Here is a 12,825-nt window from a genome sequence, read left to right on the forward strand (position 1 = left end):
GGATACTTATATGCTTCCACAGGCTTCACAACTTTTTCAGTGTCAAGAAGTGACTGAACAGCGAAATCTGCACTAAAACCACAATCTAACAAACTGTGAAAAAAATGCAGAAGGCAAACTGAAGGGCACCAAAGTCCTTCTTTCTGGCTTTCTACCAAAAGCAGTTCATGTGAACAAACCCATGAGATAGCTGACCTTTTAGCAAGCAAAGTTTTTGGACTAAATACTTCAGCTAATCAAAAACTAAATTACACGTATACATTAACTCAACCCACATCTTTAAAATAAAGCTGTATTCTGGCCAGTACGAACAGCACCACATTCAGTCACGACCAAACCAGCAGGAACACGGCTTTTCCAATACCTCTGCAGAGAAAGAGAGGGCAAGGCAGTATTCATGATGAGCAACTGCGCCTCATCACGACACCAACGGAAGACAAAGTCACTGGAAGAGAAGGTTGTCATGGGAAACACTTCTCCCACTTTTCTCGCTGGCAGGGCTTGTCCTTTAGACGCGCACCCTGCAGAGGCCTGGCAGGTGACATCCCGGCAGGTGACGTGAGCTGGGCACAGCCAGCCCTGCCAAGGGCGAGGGACGCTGCCCCGGGCCCCGGCCGTCCGAGCCCGCCCGGGATGTTCGCTCACGACACTGTGAAGGGCGAAGGGTCACGGCACCGCACACCCGGGCCCCAAACACTGCACCCCGCCAGAGGATGCGGTGCGAGGATGCTCCCAGCCCCCGCTAGAAGGTCCCGCACAGCCGTCCCCGGGGACAGGGGCCGCTCTGCAGGCGGAACGCACCGCCGGCATCCCCGAGAGCCCCGCGGGGGCGGCACCGGGACCGGCACGGTCCGCGGCCGCCCGGGGACACACGGTGGGGGCAGCGGGACCGGCCCCACCCGCGGGGAGCCCCGGGCACGGCCGAGCCCGCCGGGGCAGCGCAGGGGAAGGGATGCGGGGGCTCCCCGGGGCTCCGCCCGCGCTCACCGTCGATGTTCTCCCGGTCGCTGATGTGCTGCAGGTTGCAGCCCGTGTCCTCCCGGCTCAGCTCGGCCTCGGGGCGGTAGGACTCCAGCCGAGAGTGGGCATTCCGGCGCAGCTTGGGGCTGGAGGAGACGCAGCAGGACGTGGTGTTCCCCATCTTCTCCGCCCGGCCCCGGCCCGGCCCGGCTCGGGAGGAGGCGAGGGGCGGCCGGTCAGCGGGGGCGGCGGGAAGCCATGGGCGGCAGCGGCGACAGGAGGGAGCGGCGGCGGGGGAGGAGGCGGCGGCTGCGGCGCCCTGCGGCTGCACTCGCCGGCGGTTCCCCGCGGCGGCTCATCCGCGGAGGCGGCCCCGCAGCGCGGCCCGCCGGCGTGGGCTGCGGCAGCTAAGCCGCCCTCCTCCGCGGGCGGGCAGCGCGGGGCCCGCCGGGGCACAGCCCCATCCTCCCCCGCCCCCGCGCAGCCGCCGGGCCCGCTCCGCGCACGCACCCACGCGGCAGCGCCGCAGCCTCCGCGGGGCGACGCCGCAGACACGGCAGCAGCGGCCGCCCCGGGCGGCCCCGCCAACCGGTTCCGGTTCAAGCGGGCGGAGACGCCTCCCGCCGGGCGGGCTGCGGGAGCGGCGGCGGAGCTGGGCTCGGCCGACGGGCGCCCCGGGGCTGCCGGGCCCTGGGTCTCCGCCTCGTCCCCGCAGCGCCCCGCACACGGCCCTGTCCCGCAGCCCGGGAGCCCCACGCTGCTGCCGGAGGGAGCGGCCGCTGCCCTCCCCGCGGGGCCCGGCCGGGCTGAGGCCCACCGCCGGCCCCTCAGGAGCCCGCCCGAGCCCGGCCCCGCTCCTGCCCCCGCAGCCAGCGGGAATAGGCACCGGTGTCCCAGGGCTTTGTAGCGAGTGCGCGAATTCTTTGAGAACTTGTTAAGCTCTCCAGTAGACTGACCGTTCCCAAGATAACAGACCACAGAGAAACGAGAGGGTGTAAAGCGGCCCTTTTTGCCACCTTCCCTATTTTTAGGGCTTTCCCAGTCACATCCACCTTTGCCGTATTCAAAATAATGTTAAAGATGGGGATGGTGCATGGATTTCATTAGTCTTTTTGTTGATGTTGATTTTTTTTCTTTAAATCTTTGCAATATAAACAAATCTCTTATACTGACTACTGGAGTTCTGAGTCACGGTACTTGAATGGGTACACTGAAAATTTGATTACAGAAAAGCACTTTTCTGTGTTTATAAAAGATGCTTTGACTTAGAGCCCTGTGTCCAGGGAGCCATTACTTATTCTATCAGGCATCTGATGATATCTGATGTTTTCACAAGATCTGCTCAAGTCACATGATTACATGAAAGACTTATAAGTTTTCAATCCAACTTTTTTTTCTTCCGATCACACATTGCAAAGAAAAACTAATTTTTAATTTTCAACTATCTTTTGAATGTTAATTGATGCAAATGTACTCTAGTGGAGTACAAAGAATCAAGAAGAAAGAAAAATAATCTGAGTTTTTTTCCAAATTAAACTGTTTTGAGGATGTCTTCTGTAAGTATTTTGCAACACTCTCCTCCCTAAACATGGATGGGCAGTAGATTCAGAGTTACATCATCCCTTTGTGTCTGAGTAACCCAAGATAAATTAAGGGTATGTTTAGCAAGTTTTTTGTATTATTTTGTATTCGGTAGTTTGCATCCAGACAAAAGGAAAATCTTGGCTGAGCTCTGGTTTAGAAATGTTGTCTAGGAAGATGTCATGCTAGCTAGTGCCTTCCACCATCATGTCATGGCTTGCTGAGGGCACCTCAGCTCCTCCACTGGAGCTCAGCTGCTCTCCAGCTGAGCCTGACCCTGCTCTGACCAGGCCTGACCTTAACCTGGCAGCAGGGTAGGTTAAATCTCAAACGGGCATAAGCAACAATCAGAAAATCTCCACACGAATTTTAAAGAATCAAATCATCTCAGTATATATACAACAGAACAGGAAGACGTTACTGAAATGCCTGGCTTACCACATCTTACAAGAGGACCTCGAGCTAGGGAGATCTCTGTGGAAGACTTATCTGACCTGCCATTTTAAATTCCACCTTCCTGTAGGAATCAGGGACATGTGCTCATTTGTGACCTTTTCAACCTGTAGCCTCCTGGCATGGCTGCTCCTAGGGCACCAGTGCCATTGTCTTTTAAGTACTTTTTGGGTGATGCTAACTGGACAACTGTTGCCTTGCTGTATTGATCCCACTACATTTTTGCATAAACATTTCGTAACCCCTAATTATTTAGAAGCTTGTAACAGCTGTAAATCTATTGTAGCAAAATCTTAGACAAAACTTGCAGCTTATACTTACTCCACAATTTTCATAAGCTTTGAAACAAAACAGGCCTCTGATGATGGAGATGGGTTAATTACAAAGCTTCCTTCTCTAAGTGTATTAATAGAGCTTAAAAAGACTTTTTTTTTTGTTAGAAAGGATTGATTTAAGCTTTGGTTTTTATTTAAAACTAATATTCTGAAACTAAACATTGTAATTGTTTTAATGTATTTAAAATTTGTGATCACGGGCTGTGACCGTGTAATCAGTCACTAGATGTTATGACTAGATGTGACTGTGTGATCACTAGATGCATGCCCTTTAAGGTCCCTTCCAACCCAAACCATTCTATATTCTATCCATAATTCCATTATTCTGTATAGCTACCTGTTTTCTTACTTGCAGTCTTTCATTCTAAATTCTTACCTTTATTCCTTCTCTTTTCACTCTAAGACCTTGCTGTAGTACATTATAATGACAAAGGTGCTACAATTCATATTTCAAATCAAAGAAAAGGGATGCTGCTCTAGGGTAATGGTCTCCTGCTGGTATGTAAGAGCTGAGAAGAGGTGAAATATATATCATGAAAACATATTTGGGGTTTGATTATGATTATTTTATTTCAGCTCTCTGAAGTGCATGATGCAGATGTAACTGCATTATTTGATAAATATTTGTAAAGTAAAGCAAGAACAGCTCACTGTACCTTACTGACATGCTTAGATGTCAATGTATGTCTTTCTTTGATTTCTTTGACTATTCTGTTCTTGAGACTTACCATTTATGTGTTTTAATGAGTTTGCCCTCCTGAGCAGCTGCATCAGCTGAAGAACACCATAGAGCTCCCTAAACTAAGGCCAAGGCTTTCATGACTGGTCAGTGCTGACATACCTCTGTTTAAAAAGTGCCTATTCATGCACAAAAGTATTTTAAATCTGTAGCATCTCCACAGTACAGACGACACTCCAGTATACAAAAGACAATGGATTTTAGTAGGCTAAAATTAATGATGTGACCCATTAAATTTTGTGCTCGAAATCTTCCTGGAACGTTGTCAAAAAATGGGTTTCAAACCAGCAGATATAGGTCAGTGTTTCGCTTATATAAGCTTTTTGTCTATTTTGAGCAGATACAAATTACAACTATTATTTAATTCAAAAGTATTTCCTGCTTGTAAAGCAAATGATTTGGGAATCACAGTTTAAAAAAAAAATTGAAAAAAACAACCCTTATGATAAATGAGTGGTGATAATCAGATTTTTTGATTCTGCTCATCTTTCAAATACAGCCTGAGAAATTCGTGTCACACAATACCTTCCCCACACTGCCATCTGATGTTTAGTAGGAGTCCTACTCATATTTTGGGTGTACAGCCACTCTAAAATGTCATCATGTCAGTTTTCTCACAGAGATAATCATTATCTGGAGTTTAAGCAAAAGCTTAAAATCAACATTCCCATGTACAGTGTTCAGTCTGGTCAACTGTATCATACCCTAGACTTTGTAACAGCTAAATTTCTTTGGATGATAGTAATAAATTCCTAATCAGTTAAAACCAGTCATGAGCACACCTGAGGAATGGTATTATCTCTCTGACAATTCCTACTGTTAATATTTGCTTTTATTGTTAGAAGCCTGAATTCAGTAGCATTAGCAAGCTTCCTTCCTGAAGGCAAGTTCAGAATGCATCACACTTGATTCTGACGCTGGCTGTTTGGCAAAGCCTTTTACTGTGCTGCTCCTCAAGGGAGTGCATTCACGGATCACGTCGTCTTGGATTCCCTCCCACAAGTATTTGCATAGACTACTCCTAAGGCAGATTTCCCCTTTGCTGAAGGTGTTGATTCTTCCAGGGTTAAGGCAGTGTTCTCTTTCTTGGAGGTAGAAATCCAGTGCTTGCCAGAAAACATCCTTTCAGCCTCAACACAAGTTCCCTGCCAGCCCCAACCACTGAGACGTCACCAGAGATAAGTGGAGGTTTCTGTACATAGCAGATGGCTGCAGCTACTGTTCACAGGAGACACCCAGACCTAACAAGGAGTATGTAAGAGATGGAACCTGTTTTAAAAGTATGCAAATGGTATCAGTGAAGTTATTCCTCTGGTGAATGGCACACTTGTTCCACAGGAATCAAGTGCCTTACTGGAATCAGTGAGAAACAGGGGAAGAGTAGATAATGATTTATTTTGAAGATCAAGGCAGAAATTTGGGCTATTCGATTAATGCATTCAACTTAAGTGCATAAATTGACATATTAGTCTTATGCTAGCCCATGAAGAGATACTATTCTAGGCAACAATGCAAAGCCCTAAGTCACACTCCTACTCTCAAGTGTGTGGCAACTGGAGGACTCTGCCTATTGCCAAATACTATACAGAGGAAAATGGCTTCAAGGAGGAAGGTGATCCACCAGAGAGCAAGTGTTGGAGTACTTCCTGGAACATACATAGTCCAGATAAGTGCATATTATTTTTTATTACAATAGTTTTTATTAGTGTCGTGTTTCTTACCAGCTTGAAATCACTGCAGAAAGAGGCAGTTTCCCCACAAGCAGGGAAAGATTTTCATTGTTTTAGGGGAAACACTCGAAGAACAACTGTGCTAGAATATTTTTATATATATCCATATATATGTAACTGTTCTTTTTGTTTTTATTGTTTCTTCAGGGATTGCATGAGATAAGATCTGCACTCAGATGCAGCCAGAAGCCCATGCATTGTGCTTATGAGGGAAGATCACCCACACTGCACAGATCTGCCATGAGCTTAGGGAGGGGGGAGGCAGTTCAGCAGAGTGTGCTATGGATGCCTTTGCATTGTGGAGAAGGCACAGGCAATTGGATTTAACCAGCTGGGTGGAATTTGATTTGATTAGCTCTGGCACAGTTTCACATACTCTCAATTCATCAGTGAATGGAGTAACTATATTGGAAAGCTACTGGGGAAAAACAACATTGCCCCTGATGCTACTGTCACAGGCAGATAGAGCACCATCCCACACAGGCTCACTCTGTGTTTTCCTATCTTCATTGTCTCCCTAGTTAGTTTTTTTGTGCCAGTGTGTGTCTTCCTGTATCAGGACTGGCTGCCTTTTCTTGGTCTGAGATCTTGGCATGTAAAGAGCAGTAATTACTCCATGGTATGACTTGATGACTATGAGCAAGGGTGGGAGTGCCCCCTCTTGAACAATAAAACCCCTTGTAGAGAAAAGCCTAACTAAACAAAACAAAATGTGTAAAACCAGGCAGTGCTGCCACAAAGGACTGTGCTAGCTAGAGAGTCTATATGGAGTATGAATAAGAGCCTACTGTGTTTTAATCTGTCCTGCCTGTGAAAGATCCCATTCTTTGAAGAGGTATGTGTTAGTCTCTTCTTATTTCATACAAGTCTAGGCAAATATAACTCCTTTAGTTTCAGTGAAGCTGTGCCTAATTTCCACTAAGAATGAGAACTGAACCAGGCCCAGTAATCTGGGATGGCATGTTCATACAAAACTATCTTCTCTCAAATTCATCTTGAGCAAATAACATCCCCTACTTTTGCCAACTGTCAATACCTAGTAATTTTGAGTATCAGTCGTGGTACCTCACAGTTAAAAACATTTATGGGTAGTATGAGCTTACAGGTCCTGTAATATGAGCTAATATCAGGCAATATGCAAGTGACTGAAGTGTTCTGAAAGATGGCTGACCAGAAGATCATGTGTCTATACATACATTTGCTCAGGCTGAGCTCTCTGTACAAAGAAGAATATGAAGGAAGTTTATTGTTTTATCTTACAGCTTCTCAGAAGACCATCCTTTTAAAGTAGAATAAAAAAAGGAGTTTGTTTGAAGGATAGATCTGAACAAAAGTTATAGGTGTCAGAGACAGGGAATCAAGCTAAATAAGGTGAGCTGTACAGATGCATCTCAAGAATTATTCCGGTGATTAGCTTTCTCAAGCTAAGTTCCCCTAGGTATTAACATCTGTATTGAGTTAAAATAGATTTTCCTCAGTTAATTTTCAAATCAAGAGGTGAAATTAAAAGGTGAGAAAATTCTCAGAATGAAAAATAAATTGAAGCATCCAAGTTTTTAATAGAAAAGTGTCCAGGCATGAGCCTTCTTGATTTTTAGCAGGGTACTGCAATTGTGGATACCTGTAGGAACTCATTTGGAACTGCAGAGAAGCCAAAAATTATACTTTTCCAGACAAAACCCCTCCGTGTATGTCTGGAAAATACAGAAAATGGAAATACGGATCTTAGAAGTAAAGAACCAAAAATTAGTTAATGTACTTAACAAATGATCAACAGATATGTAATTCTGACTGAGTAAAATCTTACAGATTTTATTCTACGTCCTCTGGTCCTATATGGGATTAGGCAGGACATTTTCCTTTGAAAAGCAATGCCAGATTGAAAACTATACATGAAAACAGGCCAAAAGCCTTCCTTGTGAATTCTGTCCACTATCAGTGGTCGTGGATATCAATGTCCTTTGAGTAGAAAGGCTACAAAATCAATAAAAGTAATAAAAACATTAATTACTTCCTTGTATTCCAGAGTTCTTTCCACTCAATGAAAAAGTATCCAGGACATAAGCAAGCCTACAGAACTAAAATTGAGGCTTCCATGTGAACATTTAAAAAGTTCCCCTCCAATAAAGCAAAACCTGGCATGATCCTTAGATTCAGTTTCTGTTACGTGGGGGAAGGGGAGAGGGGAAGAAGAAAGGTTTCTCCTTTAATCACGTGAAACTTATCAGGTTTTGTTATCACATTTTAGACTACAAAACCAGAGAGATAGGACTAATGACTGTTTTGTTTTTGACAATAACCACCCAGAGATTTGTCCGCAGCCAAGGAACCCAAATTCATTTTTCTGCTCCATTGCAGACTGTGCAACTTTTGAAAACCACTTAACCCCCATATCTCATATCCCTTTCAGTAAAGGGGAGTCATAGACTCTCACTACATGAAAGTGGGTTTTTTAAGAGTAAAATCTTTAAAACAGCAAGCTGTCCATGTGTTACAGGAAAGGAGACATGGCAAATAAAATGGAGAGATTACTCTGTAATCACAGATGTGCTGTCCTCTCGTGGTGCTTCTAACATGCACACCAACACAGCAGGATACAGGCAGTGCCTGGACCATCATTAAATTATCAAATCCTTGTCTGTTGTAATACATTTTGCCACTTGTGTAGCTTATTAACTTTGCTGTCACCATCACTCAACAAGCAGATACATCAGTTGATAGAAAAAATGCCACCGTGAGGATAGCAAGTTCATAGGTTAAAAAAGTCATCTTTCCTCTATAAATAGAGCTGGTATAAATCACAAGAGTCTGCAAAATGGGCCTGGGAAAATTAGCTGCTGACCTAAAAACACTTCCTGTTGGCTGTCTGGGAACACATTTCACACAGTTAAAAGTGACAAGAATAAAGTAGCCGAAGAGGCAGGACTTTATGGTGAAATAAAGAATGAAGTGTCCTAGCAAATGTGAAAATAATACCAAGTGCAACTAATAAAAATATTATACTATTGTGCAAGTACTCTAAATAATCAAAAGGCAAAATAAGCCATACTTTTTAAATTCTTGATGAGGAAATTACTATACATTTTCAGTGTTCTGCAGTCCTTGCAGCAGCTCTGGAATTTCAGCAGCTGACCAGCCAGCAGGCCCTGTGACCTGCAGTTGCATCTGGCAATGTGTAGTTAAACAGGGAACTCAGCACATTTCTGTAGGAAACTGCTGACTAACATTGGGAAGAATCTAGTCAATTTGAGTTATACTTCAAATTAAAGAGAATATAATTAATGAAGACATTTTTATCCCAAGTAAGGAACTAGCTTGCTGTTTTTCATTCAGAGTTAATGCTACCCTTCACTGTTGGAACTCTTCAGCTAACACTTCACCAGAGTGTCCTCTGCTGTCACTCAAAAAATGCCCCTTAGGGAGCACTTCAGGAAATAAAATGTGTGTATTGAAACAGGTATTTTCTTAGGTCCAGCTCACTGCACCACCAGGTTTATTGCAGCATACTTCTGTTGTGCTCATGCATGTGACACTTCTATAAAACTGATTAATTCAGTGATGTGTCCCTTCACTTCAAAGCTACTTAACTAGAAACGATTTAGAGACACCAGATTTTTACATTCCAGGAACTTTGAACTGTCACATAATTTGACAACTAAGGTCTAAAGAATACATAAAAGCATATAACAAGATATGACTATAAATTCTAGCCCTTCTAGGTAAGCTTGGTTCCAAACAGAAAAGACAGGCAGCCTCAAATTAATTATGAAAACCAGAAAAATATCTTGTGTAACACAGGACAGAATATATGTCTATAAGCATACACCCATTTTCATCAAATTTTGTAGCAAAAGTTCTACAATTGCAGCAAGACCTCTCCAATAAATGGCAAAAAGGCATCAAAAGAAGCTTGTTTGTTTCTGTGATCTCTGAGTTAAAATAATTTCTAATTCTCAGTACGTTACATGAATTATAAAATTTGGTACAGGATTACAAAGCAAACTTCCTTCCTTGGAGTACTTAGGCAGTTCAGATGTTTGCAGCTTCCCCTTAAAGACTGAAGACCAGTGATATGCAATCTTTGGACTCTAACTAGGTATTCAAGCTTACAAAGTCTCTAACCTTAACCTTAATTGTCTTTGTTCAAAATAAAGTTGCCAAAGATACATCTCACTGTTTAATATGAAGGATAATACAGTATTTTGTTTGAGTCTAATTGGTTTCATAATTTTCCCAGTTGTTGAGACTGAGTTATCTTAAGAATTCACAGCTGGTATGGGATTGCCTACATAGCTAAAATATGTGTCTTGGTAATGGCTAATATCTCTAATCAAGTATGTGTTGGCAAAGTGTTTAGGTTCAGGATAAGGCTGCAGGCCACAGTGTAGCAAACAAAATTAGAAAAAAATTATACATTATGTAATGCAAAATAAATTTTCTATCATTCATCTCTACTATTAGGGCTCACAGACTCTTTGAGTTTGATCTATACTCTGAATCATGCACAGGCCAGTTGATAAGAGTTTAGAAAACTGCCAAACAAAACAAAACCTAAACCAGCTTTGCAGAATAAAACTTCCCAGAACAACCACTGGGAGAAGGAGAAATACAACCATTGAGTTAACTGTCTCACTGCAAGTACTCAGTCTTCAATATATCCTGCTTTTAGATGTGCTTAAACTCAATGTACAATTTTGCAGGTGCCATCAAATCAGTAAATGTGGCTCTATTCTGCAGAATAGAGCATCACTAAAAACTGCATAGTAGAGCCTGTCCCAAAGAGAATCAAATCATTCTGGCCCAATGGCTGTAACACTTCAACAAATGTACGAGGATCATTTCAGAAGGGACTCTTGCCACTCTGAGCTTTGGAGGTAAAGGCCTCCTTTCCAGTGAAAGTAAACAAGATCAAACAGCCTAATTTTCCCTCACACCACTGTAAATCTCAGTTTACCAAAGATGCATCCAATATGCAGAACTTCTTCCAGATCCTACTAATGGTACACAAAGTATTTCAAAATGGCCAACACTGAAAGACACAAAACTGTCCCCCTTTCCCTGGGACCAAGCACATAACCAGAGGAAGGAAAATCCTTGTCTGCAATTCCTTCTCTATGCACATGAGTTGGGAACTTTTGCTGCCCCTGATGATAATTTCCCAGTTTTTACATTCATCTCTTCAAAAACCACAAGATAAACTGACACTCTGGATCATGTGTTCACTGTTATAAAACCAGCTGTCCTGATCTCCCACATGCAGGATCACGTCTGTTCCCCCCTGCCCACATTATTATTTGTATGGCCATTGAGGAAGCTCTATCAGCCTGTTCTGCTTGAAGCTAAATCAGGCAAAGTTTTCAGCTAGTCTCTAACCCAGCTTACCATGTAATTGTGCTAACATTATTACTGGCTCAGGAGAAGCAGTGGAAATACATGGCTGGGGAAAGATAGGACTGTTTTTCTGGGTCATGGTCTCACTCAAGGGGCTTAAATGACTGAGACAGTAGTCTAAATTTGGGAATCATCTCTGAGAGCAAATGTATTCTCATGAATCCTCTCTATCACTACTCCTATATTGCCAGTTGCTTTTGCAGAGTATTTCAATGTTTTTTCTAAGATGCTGAAATAAAAGCAGGAGAGGATTTTTAATCATGGGAATTTGACTAGTGCCAGGCAACTGTAGGTTCAGCAGTTTATCTGAAATCTTCCACTGTGCTGTTCTCTTTGTTTGGGTTATATCATTTGCTTCCACTTCAAGAATCTGGAACACCAGACAGCATTGCTGAGCATAGACCAAGAATCAGAAATATGTAATACAGATGCTGCACCCATCACTGGGTTTTTAATAATCTGTTACATTTACCTATCATCCTAGAAATAATAATTTTGAATTACCTCATTTCACACGCACAGTTGCTGGAGCTCTGCTGCTGCAATACTTGAAATATATTTTTAAGAAAAAAATGCAAAGTTTTCTGCTGTGCCAAAGGAAAATTCGAATTGTAGTGTTCTGTCAAAGGAGGAGTTTTATATTTTTTGACAAAATAAAAAAAAATGTTTATGGAAATGAGAGGCTATATAGCCAAATGAAACTTAATCTCTTTTCATGGCTCTTCTCAAAAAGAAAATATTAACAGCTATTGCACAATCACTCACCCACTCCTACTTACTATTAGACATATGAAAACTGCCAGCTACTTGATTCTACTTCCAAAGTTGTGATGTCATGCTAATCTTGATTTCTAGCAATCTACTTGAACATAAGAGGAGCTAATAGAGAAGATTGAGATTGATTTTATCTGGCTGTTACCTTCATGAAACCAACAAAAGTATGTTACATCAGGATATAACAAATTATAATAAATTTGAGGTGATTTACCCTTTGAGGAGGAGCCTACAAATGCAAGGCTCTCTCAGTTCTTCCTAACACCTTTGAGATTGTACAGTATTATGTGAATCACCGGCATGAGAGTCCTAGAAAACTAATTTTCACACATTTGGAGAACAAGCATAGCCTAGAAGAATTAAATCTTAGCTTCCTTGCAGCTGTCTCAAAGTTTACTCTATTCCACGTGAAATAAGATTGTTCATTTCTTGAAGTCTAGGTGAAGACTGGTCAGTTTTAGTTCTGAGCATTTTTGAGATAAAGGTACTTGTGTATTGTTCTACACAACTCCATTAATACTTCTATTTACTTTCTGTTTATTTTTAAGAAATATTTCTTTTACCTTCTACTGTACACATCTGGGACTTTGCCTTTTATGCATAGAGGTCAATGTTTTTCAGACTGTGTCCACAATTTCTAGACCCAGATATGTTCATATTGGACTAATGCATTGTCCATGTCATCAGCCTGTAATCTCTATGTACATTGACTTTTCACATTTCCTCAAAAGTTTACAGCATTCTATGTTCACATATATACCAAGTATTCTTGCTTGTTCTTACCCTTGAAATCTGGGAAATCCTACTTTCTTTTCTCTGTCAAGGCATTCCAGGGGCTCTTTTCATTGTCAAAGGAGGGACG

The 12,825-nt window shown here is 42.6% G+C and overlaps 2 protein-coding genes across 2 annotated transcripts in view; both read right to left on the reverse strand.

The window, feature by feature from the left end:
- The window catches only part of CCNY (cyclin Y), a 118,679-nt gene extending 117,262 nt beyond the window's left edge, over positions 1-1,417 (reverse strand). The window contains exon 1 of the mRNA XM_066315056.1: positions 988-1,417. Within this exon, the coding sequence (XP_066171153.1) occupies positions 988-1,141 (154 nt within the window). The 5' untranslated portion in view covers positions 1,142-1,417. The remainder of the gene's footprint in view (positions 1-987) is intronic.
- Positions 1,418-4,250: 2,833 nt separating this feature from the next.
- Positions 4,251-12,825, reverse strand: part of CREM (cAMP responsive element modulator) — a 57,253-nt gene continuing 48,678 nt past the window's right edge. The window contains exon 10 of the mRNA XM_066314989.1: positions 4,251-5,337. Within this exon, the coding sequence (XP_066171086.1) occupies positions 5,310-5,337 (28 nt within the window). The 3' untranslated portion in view covers positions 4,251-5,309. The remainder of the gene's footprint in view (positions 5,338-12,825) is intronic.

Source organism: Sylvia atricapilla, chromosome 1 (assembly GCF_009819655.1).
Source record: "Sylvia atricapilla isolate bSylAtr1 chromosome 1, bSylAtr1.pri, whole genome shotgun sequence".
Taxonomy (NCBI): Eukaryota; Metazoa; Chordata; class Aves; order Passeriformes; family Sylviidae; genus Sylvia; species Sylvia atricapilla.